Below are 18,351 nucleotides of genomic sequence, written 5' to 3'. Positions count from 1 at the left end.
GCCCTGCCACTGAGGGCCAGTCAAGATATAACAGTAGAGGGGCGCCTTCGGCTCAGGTCATGATCCTGGAGTCCCGGGATCGAGTCCCGCATCGGGCTCCCTGCTCAGCAGGGAGTCTGCTTCTCCGTCTGACCCTCCCCCCTCTCATGTGCTCTCTCTCTCTCTCATTCTGTCTCAAATAAATAAATAAAATCTTTAAAAAAAAAAAAAGATATAACAGTAGGTCCTATTTTTCTGAAGGGATTGTTGATTTCATTTCTGGCACTTGGGAGGGAATATAGGTGACTTAAGCAAGAATTTCAAAGCAGAGACAGTTTATCTTTGGTGTTGTTGCCAGCCCTCCCCTTACACACCCGTTAGTGAACTTCTGTGTACATTCCTGCTGTCCTGCTATCTGCTTGGTGCTCTGGAGATCTTGGTCAGTGTCTCTTCTGACAGATCAGAGATCTTTAAAGCCTCACTTCTTCCAAACTTCTAAGCCTCTCAGATCTCAGACTCCAGTCTCAAGCCCTCAATTTCCTTTGGACCTAAATTTCTCATGGACTTAATAGCCCTACTTAAATACTGTATTATTTCCCAGTGAAATGTATTCACTGTATCATTTAGGATTTGAAAGTTTGATGTTGTAATACTCACATATATCGTTAGGTGGCAGCATATAGCTACTTAGCAAAACGGGTTTCATTTGAAATAGTAATGGAGAATGAATTACTCTTCTTTTGTTTTCTTCTCAGCCTTTTTCTGTCCGCCAATATATATGCCACTTATAAAATAGCTGATGTATTATACCTCTTAAAATTAATTTTTGTTCTTTAATAAATTAGGTGAGTTTTTTTACTAAGTCTTTTTTTTTTTTTTTTTTAATAAATAGGTGGGAAATACACCAAGAGTGATTTCAAGGAGTATGAAAAGGAACAGGATAAACCGTCTAATTTAGTTTTGAAAGATAAAGTAAAGCCCAAGCAGGAGTATCCTTTACAAGAACCAATTAGTCAATATGTATAGACCATCCACTCTGTGTAGAATACTGTGTGATATGTTATAAAAAGTCACAGTCTGTAGAAGACAAGGTTCCTGAATCCAGTGGTTTGTGAAGACATCGTTTAGTTTATTGTAATCCTGTTTCAACATCTTACATAAACTTTTCTTTTTTGGTATATTCTCTAATGTATGGATAAGGTTAGGGTTGAAAAAAATCTCTAGCTTAATTCTTTTCCCTCCTTACTCTTAGGTTAAGGTTAACACTTACTCTGAAATCTTCAGGTAAGATTCGTATTTTGTATACAATTGTAATGTTTTAAATTCCTCATACTCAGAAATTTTCTTCATGTAGCTACGCTAAATTCTTGGTGTTAACCTTCCTCATAATATTTAACTTCTTTGGATGGTAAATACGTAGATTAACAAAATCCTATTGTTCTCTTACATGATTAGGTTGCTTCTTTCTGCTTAGTACATTGTCAGTCTAGCAACAAATATTTATTGGGCTCCTATTTGTATGCAAGAGTTAGCTTTTATAGGATTAAAAAATCCATTGACTTGACCATTTTAATTTAGGTTCTTCCAAGTTTTAGTTGAGACAAGTAAAAATCAGTGAAACATACTATTTACATTATGTCATTTTAATTTGTTCATTGATATTCTCATTATAAATCTATCACTCTTCACATTGCGAAAGTTATTTCTTTTGTGATTCTTTCTGGTAAATGGTTTCTTTGTTTCCTAATTCCTGTTGGTGTTTTAGGGATTCTTTCTCCCACACTGTCTTAGACATTTCTTTTCCAAGTATTCATCAAGGAAAGATGAATATCAGGTTGACTGGTTACATACTCATTTTAAAAAATGTGTTGACTGTCTACAGTGCATAAAGCATTGTAAGGCGTAAGAGGTGTAAGAGGAGGATGAAGTCTGATATGTATTGACATGAGGAGGAGGCTTTCACACGCAAGCACACCAAACAGTAAGCTAAGATATAGTCTAAAAAGATGGAACATAAGGGGGGATATGATTGAAATATTAAAATCATAAAAGGTATGGATGGAATACACTTGAGATTTATTTGACAAATCTTTGAAATTAAATTTAGGCTAACCACTAGTAGCTGCAGCTGGCAGAAGGGACGTGTGTAGGGCAGATAAAAGGAAGTACAGACATAGAGTGTAAGGTACAAGGAGGTGTCATCTTTTCCCTCATAGAGGTAAGTAGTTCAGGCTGAAAAGAAAGAATATGTAGTATTAAAATGTTCTAAATTCAAGATGATAGATTACTAGAAGTTAAGAAAAGAAACCAGGCATGTTTGAGAATAAATCTGTAGCTCAGTTACTATCCAGTAGAAGTTTCTACAGTGATGGAAACTATCTCCACCATCCAGTGTGGCTACTAACCACATGTGGTTTTTGAACATGTGAAATGGACTGAGGAACTGAATTTTAAAGTTTGCTTAATTTTAATTAATTTAAACAACCACATGTGGCTAGTATTGAACAGTGTCTGCTTTCAGTCTTTTGAAATTAATGGAGAAGACAGACATGACCTGATGCAAACCATTGTTAATTATTCTCAAACAGAATATTAAACAAGGAAAAAGGAAATTCTTGAGTCTGACCCGGTAAGATAATCTTTCTTGGTAACTGATTTCATTTTAGCAAGGCATTTATAATCTCAGGTACAATAATAGAGTGACAGAACATGTGTTTGTAATATGTAAGAGATATATATATATATATTTTTCCCCCCACCTTGTATATTATGTATTATGTGACTTTTTTAATATGGCAGGGAAAGGAGATTCAGAGGACAATCTAATAATCAGATTAAGTTTAGTGGGGTTTTTTAAATATATAATTAGATAAGCTTTAAGTTAAAAAGGCGTGGTGGAGATACACTTTTATGGATCTTGAGAGAAAGTGAAATTATTGTAAATTAGACTACTAATAAGATTAAAAATAGAACAAAAGGAAAGGCAAGTTTAATTTGGCCGGGGTAGACCTTGGGGAATAAATTGGGGAAAGGAAGTCAGAGAGATCACAAATCTATGGTTAATTCAAAGGACTTTGGAAAGATTTGACACATGCAAGTGTTGCCTGTAGTAGTGAGTAGAAGATAGTGGGTAAGCGAGGGAGAAGAGATGTGACAAGTGTCTTGGCGATATGGTAAATAATCAAGTACTTATTTGGCGTCTGTTACACACCCAGCTTAGCAGTGAAACATAGCCCCTGCCCTCATAGACCTTACGTTTTATTGTTGGAGGGGTGATGAACAGACATTAAATAATTACCAGGAATCAAATATAAATATGTCTAGAGTGTTGCAAAGAAGTACATTTGTGGGATATGGGGCTTACAGAGGTGAGGAGTCAGGGAGGACCCTCAGGTAACACTAAGAGAAGTGACATTAAAGCTGCACCTTGAATATGGGGGGAGAGCTATGATGGGAGGCTGTTTTCTCTGACTTGATCCATCATTTAAGAAATCCAGTTTATGTTATGCCCAGCACAATCCAAGTACGGCCATTTACACGCACACATAATTGAAACAGAAATGCCATAGTATTTTTATTAGGTGCCATATATTCTGTTTTCTATTCTACATTATTACAAAATGCTGGCTGTGACACACTAAATGGATTTTGGACGGAGGGAGCTGCATGTGTAAAGCAACACAGTGAGTGAAATCCTGGGCAAGGGCTGTTGAATTTGTCCCTGCAAAAGGAGAGGCTCCAGAAGCTACTCTGGAAACAGTGTGACATAGTATAAAGGAGAAAAGAAGTTAGAGATAATGGAGTAGGAATAGGATATGGTACAGGCTGACTGGCCATCTTTAGCCATCTTGTGAAAAGCCAAGAGGATGCGGCATTTTCCTGTTCAATGTTATGTAGAAGTGAGACGTCCCCGAGGAAGGCATAGAGCTGCGGTGTTGTGCAAACAGACCCGACGCTCTGGTCCTGAGGGAAGTGTGTCCCCCATTCCTCTAGTTGCACATACCTCTAAAACAGCTCTGTGTGGTGGGCTTCCTCCTAAGCTTTTTTTTTGAAAACCACTATTCTGGCCCTTGTCAGCCTTCCTCAAACACTATTTTAGAATTTGAGATTATTTTCAACAGAGTGTAACGGTTTTGTATTTTCTCTTATTCTAAGACATAATAGTATATTAGAGAAAATACATCTCTCTGAATTAAAACACATTATCACAATTTTTATACCACATTTATGTGAAATTAAGACAAGATTCACTCATGTCTATAAATATTGAGTCACTGTGTTGTACACCTGAAACTAATACAATATTGTATGTCAACTACACTTCAACTAAGAAAAAAAGATCCACTCACAATTTACCATCTAGACAAATGATACCATTTCTCGTTGTTTCTTTCAAATCTTGATCTTTTATGATTTGTAAAGTTATGATTACCATATGGTATAAACAATTTTTATTTCAAGCTTTTTCCACTTTTAATTTTTCATAAACACTTTTCTGGTTTTTTTCATAGCATTCACTTATCATTGCTAATAACTTTCTTTGTATATCCTGTTGAAGTTCTACAGTATATTTAAGAATGTCCTTATTACTAGGCTTTTGTTACTCTCGGTTTCTGTTACAAAAAATAATTGTTATATATACCTTTGTTCATTTAACTTATTTTAATCTTTTATAAATTCTTCAATTTAAATACGTCGGCTCTTGCGAGGCATTGCTAAATTTCCTCCTATAGGATTGAACTAATTAATACTTCAAAAGAGGTGTCACATGAATGTATCTTCTATCTCCTGTAGCTCCTCTGGCATTGGGGTTTGTCATATCTTAATTTTTTCCGGTGAAACTTACCTCATTTTGTAAGTTTAAGTTTTTTTCATTACTGACAAATAGGTTTCCTTATTTTTTATGGCTACTTAAATTTTCATTTGTGGATTTAGCCTTTTTTGCCCTCCATGTTTTTTGCCCACTCACTTGCCAGTTGTTAATTGTTTATTTAAGGTCAGGGTTCTTTCCATTTTTCCTGAAAGAAAATACGAAGTAGATATGTTTCAGAAAAAGACTCTATGCTATGAGGTGCTTTTTGCTTTAAAAAAATACCTTTAGCCTCATGGCCTCCTTTGGTTACCAGATTCTTATGTTTTGATGTATTATCAGTGTCAGTTCTCACATCTGTCCTTAACTGCTGCTGCTGCAGTGCAAAATACGATCTTGTACTAGATGAGCAAGCCGAAGATTCAAAATCAAGTCACTCACACACAAGTAAAAAACACAAGAAGAAAACTCGTCACTGCTCTGAAGAAAAAGAAGATGAGGACTACATGCCGATCAGAAATACTAATCAGGTACTTGTAATGTCCAGCCTTAGCTGTAGAGAGAAATATTTTATCCCTCTGTAAATTACTTCTGAGTGACATAATATAGGGGGTAAGGGTATAGTTGTGAACAGGGTGGCCATGTTCCTAACTCTAGAACATAGAATGGTTTCACTGGGGTGATGGACTGTAGTTTTTGAGAATGTATCTCACAAATGATAAAAGATTGTTTTCAGAGTAACTTAGTATATCATCCAGTTCCATATTATGAAACGAGTGATTTCTGAACCTGTGGACACTTACTTAACTCCCATCAGGTGCAAGTGTGGTTGTGCTGAAAAAGTGCTCATTTGTCATTTTAACTTACCACCAAGTGCTATGGATAGTACTTACAGCTCTTGAAGTTTTTTTTTTTTTTTAATTTATTTTTTATTATTTATATATTTTTTAAAGATTTTTATTTATTTATTTGAAAGAGAGAGCATGAGCAGGGGGAGGGGGAGAAGCAGACTCCCTTGCTGAGCAGGGAGCCCGATGCAGGGCTTGATCCCAGAACACTGGGATCATGACCTGAGCCAAAGGCAGTCACTTAACCGACTGAGCCACTCAGGCTCCCGGCTCTTGAAGTTTTAAGACCTGTGAAACATTTATGCCCTTCCATATTGTGTATCTGAAATAAAAAGAGCACTCATACTTAACTTGATCATCCCAAATGTGTTCTTGAACAATACATGTTCTTTTTTTTTTAAGATTTATTTATTTATTTGTGTGTGTATGAGAGAGAGAGAAAGAGGGAGAACCATCACTAGCAGGGGAGGGGCAGAGAGATAAGCAGACTGCCTGCTGAGCTCAGAGCCTGACAGGGGGCTTAATCGCAGGACCCTGAGATCATGACCTGAGCGGAAGTCGAAGTCAGACCCTCAGCTGACTGAGCCACCCAGGTGCCCCAACAATACATTTTCTAAGACAGTGATACTAATAATTCCTCAAAGAAAATTGGTTCTAGTGAGAAGTCATTTCTAGCCTGCGTTTTGGCTCTCAGTTAAATGAAAAGCAAATTACAGGACAGCCCCTTGCTTTTGTGTTACCATGGGAGGACTTTGGAGCAGGGCCTGGTGGGTAAAGAGATCTTAGTAGGCAGAGGTGAGAGGGTGAAAATTCAAGATGGTGAGAATGGCACGTCAAGCAAAGACCCAGAGAAGGAGAGATGTAGTATGGTTGGCAAAGTGCAGGATTGGCTTCAGAGAAGCCAGGTGGAAGTTTCTGCACCACTAGCCATTGATGTGACCTCAACAAGGTCCTGCGCTTTCTGAGCCACAGCTGCCTCCTCGGTGAAATTGAGGTTATACTTATCTCACAGGCATGTTGTCAAGATTAAGTGAAGAGAAGTGTGTGTGCACACATTTTCTACATGGCTGTTATTTTACTATTACAGTCAAATTACTGTGTTTTGTCATGATTATTCTTTTTTTGAATTACTGTGTTTTAAATCAGAATAGTTTCTGTGGTAAGGCCGTTCACTGGATTCATATTTTATTTAATTTGTTTCTTTTCAGTGTTTAGAGATTGCTTTATTTTTTATTTTTCATTTTTTTTTTAAAGATTTTATTTATTTATTCATGAGAGAGAGAGAGAGGCAGAGCGAGAAGCAGGCTCCCAAGGAGCAGGGAGCCCGATGTAGGACTCGATCCCAGGACCCTGAGATCATGACCTGAGCCGAAGGCAGACGCCTAACCATCTGAGCCACCCAGGCGCCCTAGAGATTGCTTTAAATAATTTTTTGTGTGTTTTGTAGTTTTAAAAATTTCTTGTATGCTTCCAAAGTAAAGTCTGCGAAGCGGTACGTGTGAAGAACCTAGATTCTTCCCCCTACCCTTCACTTCTGCCCCCACGGCAGCCCCTCAGTGTGTTTCATGGGTTGTACTTCATTTTTAAAAAATTTCAGCAGATATGTATTTTATATATAATATTCTTAGTTTCCTCTGTTCTAGCTAGCATGTATTCCTACTCCTCGCTGTCATCTTGAGGACCTCTCTTTTTCCATAGCCTTTTTGCTGTTTAAAGAGTGCCCTCGTTCATGCCCTGCCCTCAGTGTTTAAGTCACACCTTTCCTCTGTTCCTCAGTTCTCCCAACTAAGACGCCCATGAATCAGTGACAGCGGCGTCTGTGTGCGTACAGTGTGAGGTGGATACGATTTTCCCCATTTCACAACCGAGAAAGTGAAAACTGAAGAGTTTAAGTGACTTGCCCTGGTTTTACAGCGCTGATCAGTGGCAGAGCCACAGTGTGAATCCGGGCTTGTTCTCCTAGCCACTTGCTGCTGCTCTGACCTGGAGTATATTGCTGGCGGTTTTCTGTTGCTAGTCGGATAAAATTGGTCTCCTCGTGTGATAGTCCAGTGTCATCCGCCTGGCACAGCTCCCTCTTAATTTCTGTACGTATTAGTTTGGCCTGAGACCACCCCAGTCTTTTGAAATGGTGGCTGCGTCACATTTCTATGAATATTTCGCATGTTTTCCACTGGAACTCGTTGATCTCCGCCCCCTGCGTCACCCCGGACCACCGTCCATGTTTTTTTAGCCGCGGCTTCCCGTCCTGCACTGGCACATGGACTCCTCAGTGAGTTTAGGCCTGACGTGCAGTATGTTGGTCTATTTGCAATAATCAGAGGTCCAAGAAATCTAAAATCTGGCTGCATTTTAAGTCTCTGATTTTGTGCATCCCTTTTGTGCATCTTTTTTTATCCTGCTGTTTGATTACTTTAAAACTTTACAATAGAAAATATTTTTCTTTTTTGGCATGGAGTAAAAGCCATCAAGTAGTTTTTTGGGGGAATGTGGTTAGAACTTTTAAAAATAATTTTAAATCAGTTGGCAATTACAAAATTGTTAAGTTCCAACTAATAATCTCCTAACTTATTTCTCCCCTCAAAGCAAATGTTTTTTGATTTTGTACTTTGATTTAATAATACAAGTATCCTAATTTTCTTTCCAATAAAATAGCGTCTGTATTTAACAGTTTAGTGGGCCCAATTTTTTGTTTTATTATTCTGATTTTTATCCTTTTGATTTCAGTCTCAAAAATATAATCATTAAAGGGAATTTTCAGTACTAGGTTATTCTCAGGTGTAGCTCAGATTTTCCTATTTGTTGGTATTTTGCTTGGTGGGCCTAGTTTCCTAAGAATATTTTAACTTATTTCTTCAAGTTCTTTGTTTTTTATTGAGTGACAGCCTTACTGTTCAATTTGAAAACTTCTGTGTTTAATTTTTCCACCTCATGTCTTTATTCCAGAGATGGTTACTATGTTGTTGAGGTTTGGGTTTTACTGGGGTTCCAGGAAGTGAGTTTTCGGCTGTGGGTTGCCTGGCTGAGAAGTATGCATCCTGGTTGTCAATCCTCCTCTGTGGCTTTCGTAGGTGTTTATTATTCTTATAATTGGGGACTCTATTTTTGCTGTCATTTTGATCAGTTAATGTTATTTTAGTGATTTAGATTTAACTAAATCTTTGATTTACTCCTAGAGACCTGAGCAAGGATAGCTTTTAGTTTAGATTTTTTTGGACTGCTTTACATGAAATCATTGGATAGGTTAAGGTGATTGCTTTAAATTGTCCACTTAAAAAATAAATAAATTTGGCCATTTTATGGTGTTTTTTCTTTCCTTTTTAGCCACATACTAGTTTAGTCATTTTGTCTTATGGCTTAAGTGTATAAAATGATAGAATTTTTTAAAAGTCTCTACTGGAAGGGACTTACAGCCCATCTAATTCATTCCCTTCCCCTTAGATGTAAAGATCCTGACCCCACAGGCCTGTGGCCCTTTGTAGTTTAATGAGAGAGCTAGAACTTTAACATTATATTGATTCAGTCAGGTATGGGTTTTCTTCATTATTCTGTACCACCCCCTTTTCAATTTTATATGTCAAGTTACTGATCAATTAAAAAATTATCTCCACCCTGTACAGATCTCCTGAGTCTCACTTTCCTTATTTGCTAGAATGAGGGTCATATTGTACTCCAGAAGCACTTAGCACTGTGCTAACACATACTTAAAGGATCAGTTCTGATATGGCTTCATCCAGCCATCTGACCTTTTCCTCTTCATGAACATGGTGCTGATTCTTCCTTGCTTTTCAGTTTTCACTTCTACTCCGTGCATTAGCCTTCTTGCAGCCAATCCACAGCCAAACCCACTCATTCTTTGAGGCTAATCTCAAGTCCTAACTTCTCTATGAAACCTTCCCTGGTAAATCTAACCTCAAGATTATTTCTTGTTTGACACATCTCCTAAATGGCAAAGACCATTTGAACCTAGAGCTGCCCAACTTTAAAGCTTGTATAGCTTTGAAAAATACTCCCAAGTAGGAGAGGTTTTAAGGTTTCAGTGCATTTCAGATTTTCAGCTTCATCAAGTTTTTCAAAGAATTAAATACTGTATAATCTTTTATCTCCTTCTCTCTTATTGTAAACACTCAAAGCACTTAAGTGCCTCTTTGTATAATTACTAAAGATTTTATACTTATACATCAGTTAGCAGTCTCTCCATTTTAAAAGTTTGTTGTCTCAACCAATACAGGAGTTAAGTATACAGACAGAATAGTACACAGATATTTACATTTTGTATATGTTACAGGAAGCACAAAAAATTCTTTTATCTAGGGCTGTCATATATTGCTAGAAAGTAGTAGTTAAAGAGTTAAACCAAGTACTCACTTTCTACCTCTGGGACTCTTACAGAGTGAGAATAACTATTTAGGGATTGTGCAGGAAATCATGAAACAGTTTATAAAGCTGTATTCCACAAACACTGATTATAACAATCATGTTAGATCTATTTCCACATGCTGCAATCTCCATGCCAGGTGTAATATACAGTATCTAGACAATACATCGAATAATTACGAATCCTTTGCTTAAAACCCAGTCCTTAACCATGGGTATTCATCACTCTAGATTTGAAAGCTTGACATTTACATCTATTTTATTTATTTATTTATTTTTAATTTTTTTTAAAGATTTTATTTGAGAGAGAGAGAATGAGAGAGAGAGAGCATGAGAGGGGGGAGGGTCCGAGGGAGAAGCAGACTCCTTGCTGAGCAGGGAGCCCGATATGGGACTCGATCCTGGGACTCCAGGATCATGACCTGAGCCGAAGGCAGTGGCTTAACCAACTGAGCCACCCAGGTGCCCCTACATCTATTTTAATAATGTCTGTGGTAGAGTTGGGACCCTTGGGAACTCAATCCTTAGGATTTTGCTTTCCTCTGAGAGAAATCTTTTAAGGAAGTTGAATTTTATGAACTGTCTCTTGAAAGAACATTGGCTCTGGTCTCTTTAGATTTGGGCCACTTGCTGAGATACTCATTTTATTTTACTTTATTTTTTTAAGTGGGCTCCATGCCCAGTGTGGAGTCCAAGGCAGGGCTTGAACTCATGACCCTGAGATCAAGACCTGAGCTGAGATGAAGAGTCAGATGTTCAACCAACTGAGCCACCCAGGTGCCCCCAAGATAGTCATTTTAATTAGGGATAGAACACAAACAGAAATAGAATTGTTGTAACTAGCCCTCTTCATATAGGAAAATTAGTATTGTTACTTAAAAATTAGTAAGAATAGAATTTAGGGTCACTGGGTGGCTCACCTGCTTAAGATTCTCTCCCTCTACCCCCCTCCTCTCTCTGTCTCTGTCTCTATCTCTCTCACCGCCCCCCCCCGCAAAAGAATTTAATGTATCTACTCTGGTGGCCCATTGTTTCTTAACTCATTTTAAAAGAAATATGTAAATAAATGATTTTATTTATTTATTTATTTATTATTTTTTAAAGAGTTCCTTATTAGAGAAAGAGTGCATGCACATGCAGGGGGAGGGGCAGAGGGAATCTCAGGCAGACTCCCCTCCGAGTGTAGAGCCTGACCCATGAGATCATTACTTGAGTCAAAACCAAGAGTCAGATGCTTAACTGACTGAGCCACCCAGGCGCCCCAATAAATGATTTTAATAAAAAACATACATCAGCCTAATATAAACAAGGAAAATATATTTGAAGATTTGAAGAGTTGTTATAAAATAAACACTTTAAAAATAATCACTCAGACTAAAGTATGCAGTATCTGTTTTATCGACTTGTCTAAAACCTCTTCTGGCTATGTTATTTAAATGTCTTCCTTATAGGGTTTTTATGGGAATTTTAGTAATTCCATTGCAGATCAACTGGGGAGTGGAGGAGGGAGGGGTAGAAAGGTGACCAGCCACAGCCAGAATTCTTGGTATTGCGATTTTCTCTAAACAGTTGTTCTAATTTCAGTTGGGTGGATTTCAGTTCTTTGTTTTTGGATCTGATCCTTCAGTTCAGCTGAAGTAGTAGTTACAAAGCAATGAGATTGATAAGAAAAATGATTAAGTCTTTTTCTGAATTATTTTTGCTTTCTAATTTATGAGATTCTTGGGATTAGTGGTGGTGGTCAAATTTGAGCTGTTATAGCTTCTTGCTATGGTAGACTTTCTGAGTTTTATTAATTGACAGTACCTATAAAATTATTTTACGGATTCACTTGTAACTCTCTCTCCATTCCTTTGACAGGATATCTACAGGGAGATGGGGTTTGGTCACTATGAAGAAGAAGAAAGCTGTTGGGAGAAACAGAAGAGTGAAAAGAGAGACCGACCTCAAAACCGAAGTCGTAGCCGATCTCGAGAAAGGGACGGCCACTATAGTAATAGTCACAAATCCAAATATCAGACTGACCCCTACGAAAGAGAACGGAGTAAAAAGAGAGACCGAAGCAGGAGTCCCAAGAAATCCAAAGATAAAGAAAAATCTAAGTACAGATGAAAAATGAGGAATCAGACATGAGTGGCTAATGCATTCACTGTTGTCTAACTTAGAGCATCAGCTATTCAGATTTTGTGTCAAAGCCGTTAAAGACTCTGCTTGTTGCTTTTTTTCACACTAGGGTTATGGCCCTTTTCAGTTGATACTGATTGTATAGGGCACAGAAAGACAATAAAAAACTGAACATTTTCTTTGTATACTTTTTTACACTAATTTTATTGTTATACATAAACAGTAGTCTTCATTTTTAAAGTCTTTCACATTTTCCACTCTTCTTTTTTTTAAATGAAGTATTTCATACTTACAAAAATTCACAAACATGTATATATAAGGTATAAAGAATAGTAAATATTTGTGTGCCCATGAGCCAGCTTAAGAAATAGAATATCACCTGCATTTTAGAAACTTTCTTTATGCTCTCTCCTCAAGTGATGATTATTCTGAATTTTGTATTTGTCATTCTCTTGCTTGTTATAGTTTTTACACCAATGTATGTATTCTGAAATGAAATGTTAAATTTTGTATGTTTCTGAATTTTATATAAATGGCATAATGTATGTTTACTTCTGTGACTTGCTTTTTTCAACTTAGTATTTTTAGAGAGTCATTCATTTTTATTGCTTTATAGTATTGTACGAATAGACCGCAATTTACCCATTCTTCTGTTAATGGACATTTGGAGTTGTTGGTTTGTTTTTGTTTTTGCTATTGCAAACAGTGCTGCTATGAACATTCTGTATCTAGGAGTGATATTGCTTGCTCACATGGTATGAATATTTTCATCTTTACAAGATAATGCCAAATTATATTCTGCAGTGGCTGAACCAGTTTATACCCCGACCAGCTCTATGTGAATTACCTTTGTTTTACATCATCTCAAACACATCTTAGTTTCAGACTTTTAAATTTTGCCAATGTAGTGAATGCTTAGTGGTACCTTCTTGTGGTTTCCAGCAAGAAGACTACTATTATTCTTATATTTGTTCTTCTATATGTAACTTGTTCTTTTTCTCTGGCTGCTTTTACTGTTTTCTCTTTATCACTGCTGTTGTGCAATTTGATTATGATGTGCTTGGTGTAGTTTTTTTTCATGTTTCTTCTGCTGGGGCTGTTTACCTACAGGTTTATGGTTTTCACCAAATTTGGAAAAACTATGGGTATTATTTATTCAGTTTTTTTCTGTCCCTCCCCTCCTCTCACTCCTCTCCTAAGACTCCAATGACTTGTATGTTAGGCCATCTGATGTTGTCACACATTATACCGATGCTCCATTTGGGTGAAGTCTTTTTCTCCTGTTCCATATTGAATAGTTTCCATGGCTGTGTCCTCAAGTTCATTAATCTTTTCTCCTGAAGTATCTAATCTTCTGTTAATCCCATCCAGTTTATTTTTCACCTCACACGTAATTTTTTAATTTTAGAAGTTCCATTTGGGTCTTTTTTATATCCCCCATGCTTTTCCTTAACAGGCTCATGCTTTCCTCCATTTTTTTTTTTTTAAACACCTGGAGTACGTTAATAATAGCTGTGCTAATGTACTTGATCATTCTGTCATTGGTATCATTTCTGGTCTATTTCTATTGATTGATTTTTTCCCCACCCATTATTGAGTTGTAATTTACTTTTCACTGGTAATTTTTGGATTTTACATTGCTGTGTACTAGAGTTCTTGTGTTCCTTTAAATATATTGAGCTTTTTCTGGAACATAATTAAGTTACTTGGAAACAGTCTGATCCTTTCATAGCTTGCCTTTTAAGTATAATGAGGTAGGACCAGAAGAGCTTTTAGGGCTAATTTGGCTCACTACTGAGGTAATACCCTCTGAATAATCTCCCCTTTGCTTAGTCTCTTAGGAGATTTCTCCTCTCTGGCTGTTGGGAACAAGAACAATTTTGAGCCCTATATGAGCTCCCAGGTTGTGCTGCCTGCTCTTTTCTGGTGGTTCTTTCCCACCTTCGGGTAGTTTCCTCCTGTGTATACACGGATTAGGATTCAGCTGAAGACTCAGGCAAACCCTCTGTAGATGTGGAACTCTCCCTCTGTAGTTCCGTCCTCTTTGCACTACTCTGCCCTACAAACTGCATCTTGGCTCTGCCAACTCTCTCCCCCCAGAGACTCCCAGGCTCTTCAGAGTCACACCCGTCATAGTGCTACAGTGTAGAAGTCGCACAGTTAGCTCAGGCAGTTGTCACTTTCTTGTTGGTTTTCCTTCTCTCAAGAGTCACTGGCTTGCGCTGGCTGCTGTCCAGCGCCTGAAAAACTTGGCAGCAGATCTTTAATTGTTTAAAACGGGGAAGGTAAATCCTGGTCCTGTCACTTCTTTTTGGCCTGAGTGGAAATCTCGCTATTTAAATTTGCATTTCTTTCTTTTTTAAGATTTTATTTATTTGTGAGAGAGAGAATGAGAGACAGCATGAGAGGGAGGAGGGTCAGAGGGAGAAGCAGACCCCCTGCTGAGCAGGGAGCCCGATGCGGGACTCGATCCCGGGACTCCAGGATCATGACCTGAGCCGAAGGCAGTCGCTTAACCAACTGAGCCACCCAGGCACCCTAAATTTGCATTTCTTAAATGCTAACAAGGTTGAGCATTTTTTGGTATGTATTTTTTTTTTAAAGATTTTATTTATTTGACACAGAGAGACACAGCGAGAGAGGGAACACAAGCAGGGGGAGTGGGAGAGGGAGAAGCAGGCTTCCCGCGGACCAGGGAGCCCAATGGGGGCTCGATCCCAGGACCCTGGGATCATGACCTGAGCCGAAGGCAGACGCTTAACGACTGAGCCATCCAGGCGCCCCTTTTCGTATGTATTATATTCATTCCCAGTTGCTCTCTGTGACGTTTTACATGTCTTGCCCATTTTATGTGAAGTTACTGTCTTTCTTACAGAATTCTTCAAGGAGTTTTTCTTAAGGACTGTGGTACTAATCCATTATTACGATTAGATGTTGTAAACATTTTCTCTCAGTTTGTGGCTTATTTTTTCACCTTTTTATTGATGCCCTTGGAAGAGCACAAGGTATGAATGTCTCCTCAACTTTGTAATATGAAAAGTTTCATAATACATAGAAACACGAAAATAATGAACATCCGTATACCTTCCATCCAGATTTAAGTCAATAACACTTTATTGTTGAACAGTTTGTAAGTAAATTGAAAACATCATGACCTTTCACTTTTCAGTATTTCACCATGCATTTCTTAAAAAGCAAGTATCCTGTATAACCACACTTGAGAAAATTAACAATAATATTATCACACTTGAGAAAATTAACAATAAGTGTGCCTGGCTGGCTCAGTCGGTAGAGCATGCAACTCGATCTCAGGGTCATGAGTTGCAGCCCCACGTTGGGTGTAGAGATTACTTAAAAAAGAAAAGTAACAATAATCCCATAATATATAACACATAGTCTATATTTGAATTTCCCTGATTGTCTCAAGAATACCATTTTTAGGTGTTGATTTGTTTTTAAACCCAAACTCAAGGTTCATGCATTGCATGTTGTTCTTGTCATTTTTATTTTCTTAATCTAGAAGTTTCTTACCCATCCATCCCACCTCTTTTTTTTTTTAATGACATTGACTTTTTGAAGAGTTCGGGCCAGAATATTTCATAGAATGTTTCAGATTCTGGGAATTACTTGATGGTATCTTCATGGTGTGTTCTAGCTCTTCTGTTTCCTATAAACTGGAAGTTAGGTCTAAATGTTTGATTAGAATTAGGTTATATATTTTAGGCAGAAATTTTTAAGTTAAATGTCAGATTTATTAGCCTTTCTCTGTGTGTTTTGTGCTTTTTGTATTTTGTTTAAGAAATCCTTAATAAAGACATTCTCCTATATTCTAAAATTTGTAAGTAAAGCTTTGGTTTGTTTTTTTTTTAATTAAAAAAATTATTTGGAAATGGAAGAATGGTTCGGCACGAGTCAATCTATCATTGTAATTAAATGCATTAACAGAATAAAGGGAAAATAACTGATTATTTTATACATTTAGAAAAGAGACGATAAAATTCAATACTCATGATTTTTAAGATACAATAGTAAAGTTTTGTTCTTTACATTTAAATCTTTAATCTACATTGTATGTGTGTATGTATATGGTGTGATACAATAAAAAAATTACCTTTTTTAAAAACCGTGATACAACCAGTTGTCCAGAACCCATTAGTAAATGGTTCATCTATTCCCTGTTGATCTACCCTTCCACTTCTGTCATATACATTTCCATATATAAGTGGATTTTGTTTCATGGGCTCTCTGTTCCATCGGTTTGTTTATCCCACTACCAGTACCAAACATCTACATTTCTGTGACTATAGAAAGTCTTTAAGCAAGTCCCCTCACCTGTTTTATTAGTAATGCCTATGCCCTTTGTTTTGTGCAATTTTGGAATCAGCTTCCCTGGTTTCCCAAAGAATTCTGTTGGGATTTTAATTGCATTTGCATTCAAACAATAGGAACTTGTGTGGAAAAAACAACATCATAATATTAGATCTTCCTATTCATAAAAATAGCATAGCCCTCCAGTTCTTGAACCTTTTAGGATTTTCCTTATGAAGTTTTCCTTAGATTTACTCCTAGCTTCCGTAACTTTTATGAATAAGATTTGATTCTATTCTGTTCTATTATAAATAGTATTCTTTTTAAAGATATTACTTATTTATTTATTTATTTGAGAGAGAGAGCACAAGCAGAGGGAGAGGGAGAAGCAGCCTCCCCGTGGAGCAGGAAGCTGGATGGATACCGGGCTCCATCCCAGGATCCTGAGATCATGACCTGAGCCAAAGGCAGACACCCGCCTGAGCCACCCAGGCGCCCCTAAATAGTATCTTTTAAACATATGATTTTGTTTCCTGACCTATGAGGTGGCACATTTCTTTCAACTTTTGATTTTGAGATAATTTGAGATTTACAGAAACATTGCAAAAATGAAAATATGGAACGCTTTGCTAATTTTCATGTCATTCTTGTGCAGGGTCCGTGCCAATCTCTGTTCCAATTCCAGTATATGTGCTACTGAAGTGAGTACACAAGTTGTTTTTGATCACTGCCCTTAATATCCAGCCATTTTACAAAAGTCTTATATTTAGAATTGGTCTCTAGGGTTTTTTGGGGTCTTTTATGTGGATGATAATGTTATTTGCAAATACATTGTTTTTTTTTTTTTTCTTTCCTCTTTCCCATTTTTAAAGTTATTTTTAAAAATATGTATAGGGACGCCTGGGTGGCTCAGTCGTTAAGCGTCTGCCTTCGGCTCAGGTCATGATCCCTGGGTCCTGGGATCGAGCCCCGCATCGGGCTCCCTGCTCTGCGGGAAGCCTGCTTCTTCCTCTCCCACCCCCCCTGCTTGTGTTCCTGCTCTTGCTGTCTCTCTCTCTGTCAAATAAATAAAATAAATCTTAAAAAAAATATATGTATATACTGGGGCGCCTGGGTGGCTCAGTCAGCTAAGCGTCTGCTTTCAGCTCAGGTCATGATTCCAGGGTCCTGGGATCGAGCCCCGCACTGGGCTCTCTGCTCGGCGGGAAGCCTGCTTCTTCCTCTCCCACTCCCCCTGCTTGTGTTCCTCTCTTGCTGTGTCTCTCTCTGTCAAATAAATAAATAAAATCTTTAAAAAAAAGTGTATATACTTGAGGCATCTGGGTGGCTCACTCAGTTATGCTTTTAGCTCAGGACATGATTCTGGAGTCCCGGGATCGAGCCCCACATCAGGCTCCCCACTCAGCAGGGAGTCTGCTTCTCCTTCTGACCCTCCCCTCTCTCATGCTCTCTTTCTTTCACTCTCTCAAATAAATAAATAAAATCTTTAAAAAATATATGTATATACTTATTTATAGTGGTGGTGTTCTTTTAGTGCTTGCTGGCTATGATTTCTAGTACAGTGATGAAGTTGGCCTATAATTTTCCCTTGTTTGTGTTACTCTTTTCTGGTTTTGATGTCCAGGTTATAGAATCAGTTAGTGTTTTCTCTCTCTTTTTGTCTATTCTCTTCAAAAAGAAGAAAAAGATGTAAATTATCCATTCCTTGAAAATTGGTCCTTGAAAATTAGGTAGAGCTTGCCTATGACATTGTCTGAACTTTATATTTCCTCTGTGAGAAAATTTCTTTACTATTAGATTTCAATGATTATAGAATTACTAGCCTTTCTGTTTCTTTCAAGTGTTTAGTTATTTTTGTTATTACATTTTTTCTGGGAATTTGTTATTTTCATTGAAGTTTTCAAT

At 37.4% G+C, this 18,351-nt stretch overlaps 1 protein-coding gene and 1 pseudogene across 2 annotated transcripts in view; one reads left to right on the top strand and one right to left on the bottom strand.

Annotated features, from left to right (window-relative positions):
• Positions 1-12,689, top strand: part of PPIL4 (peptidylprolyl isomerase like 4) — a 37,165-nt gene extending 24,476 nt beyond the window's left edge. The window contains exons 11-13 of one of the 2 annotated variants that reach the window (XM_045865724.3): positions 872-968; positions 5,172-5,319; positions 11,875-12,689. In XM_045865724.3, the coding sequence (XP_045721680.1) occupies positions 872-968; positions 5,172-5,319; positions 11,875-12,126 (497 nt within the window). In that variant the 3' untranslated portion in view covers positions 12,127-12,689. Of the gene's footprint in view, positions 1-871; positions 969-5,131; positions 5,320-11,874 lie in introns of both variants that reach the window. The other variant, XM_064598210.1, reaches the window with a different exon arrangement.
• A 4,367-nt stretch (positions 12,690-17,056) lies between these two features.
• On the bottom strand, positions 17,057-17,155 carry LOC123838062 (U6 spliceosomal RNA; annotated as a pseudogene).
• Between the last annotated feature and the right edge of the window lie 1,196 nt (positions 17,156-18,351).

The sequence above is a fragment of the Mirounga angustirostris genome, unplaced genomic scaffold (assembly GCF_029215605.1).
Source record: "Mirounga angustirostris isolate CCGP_5_RB_7025 unplaced genomic scaffold, mMirAng1.0.hap1 SCAF_8, whole genome shotgun sequence".
Taxonomy (NCBI): domain Eukaryota; kingdom Metazoa; phylum Chordata; class Mammalia; order Carnivora; family Phocidae; genus Mirounga; species Mirounga angustirostris.
The sequence above is the reverse complement of the archived record's forward strand: the minus strand, read 5'-3'. Positions and strand labels throughout refer to the sequence as shown.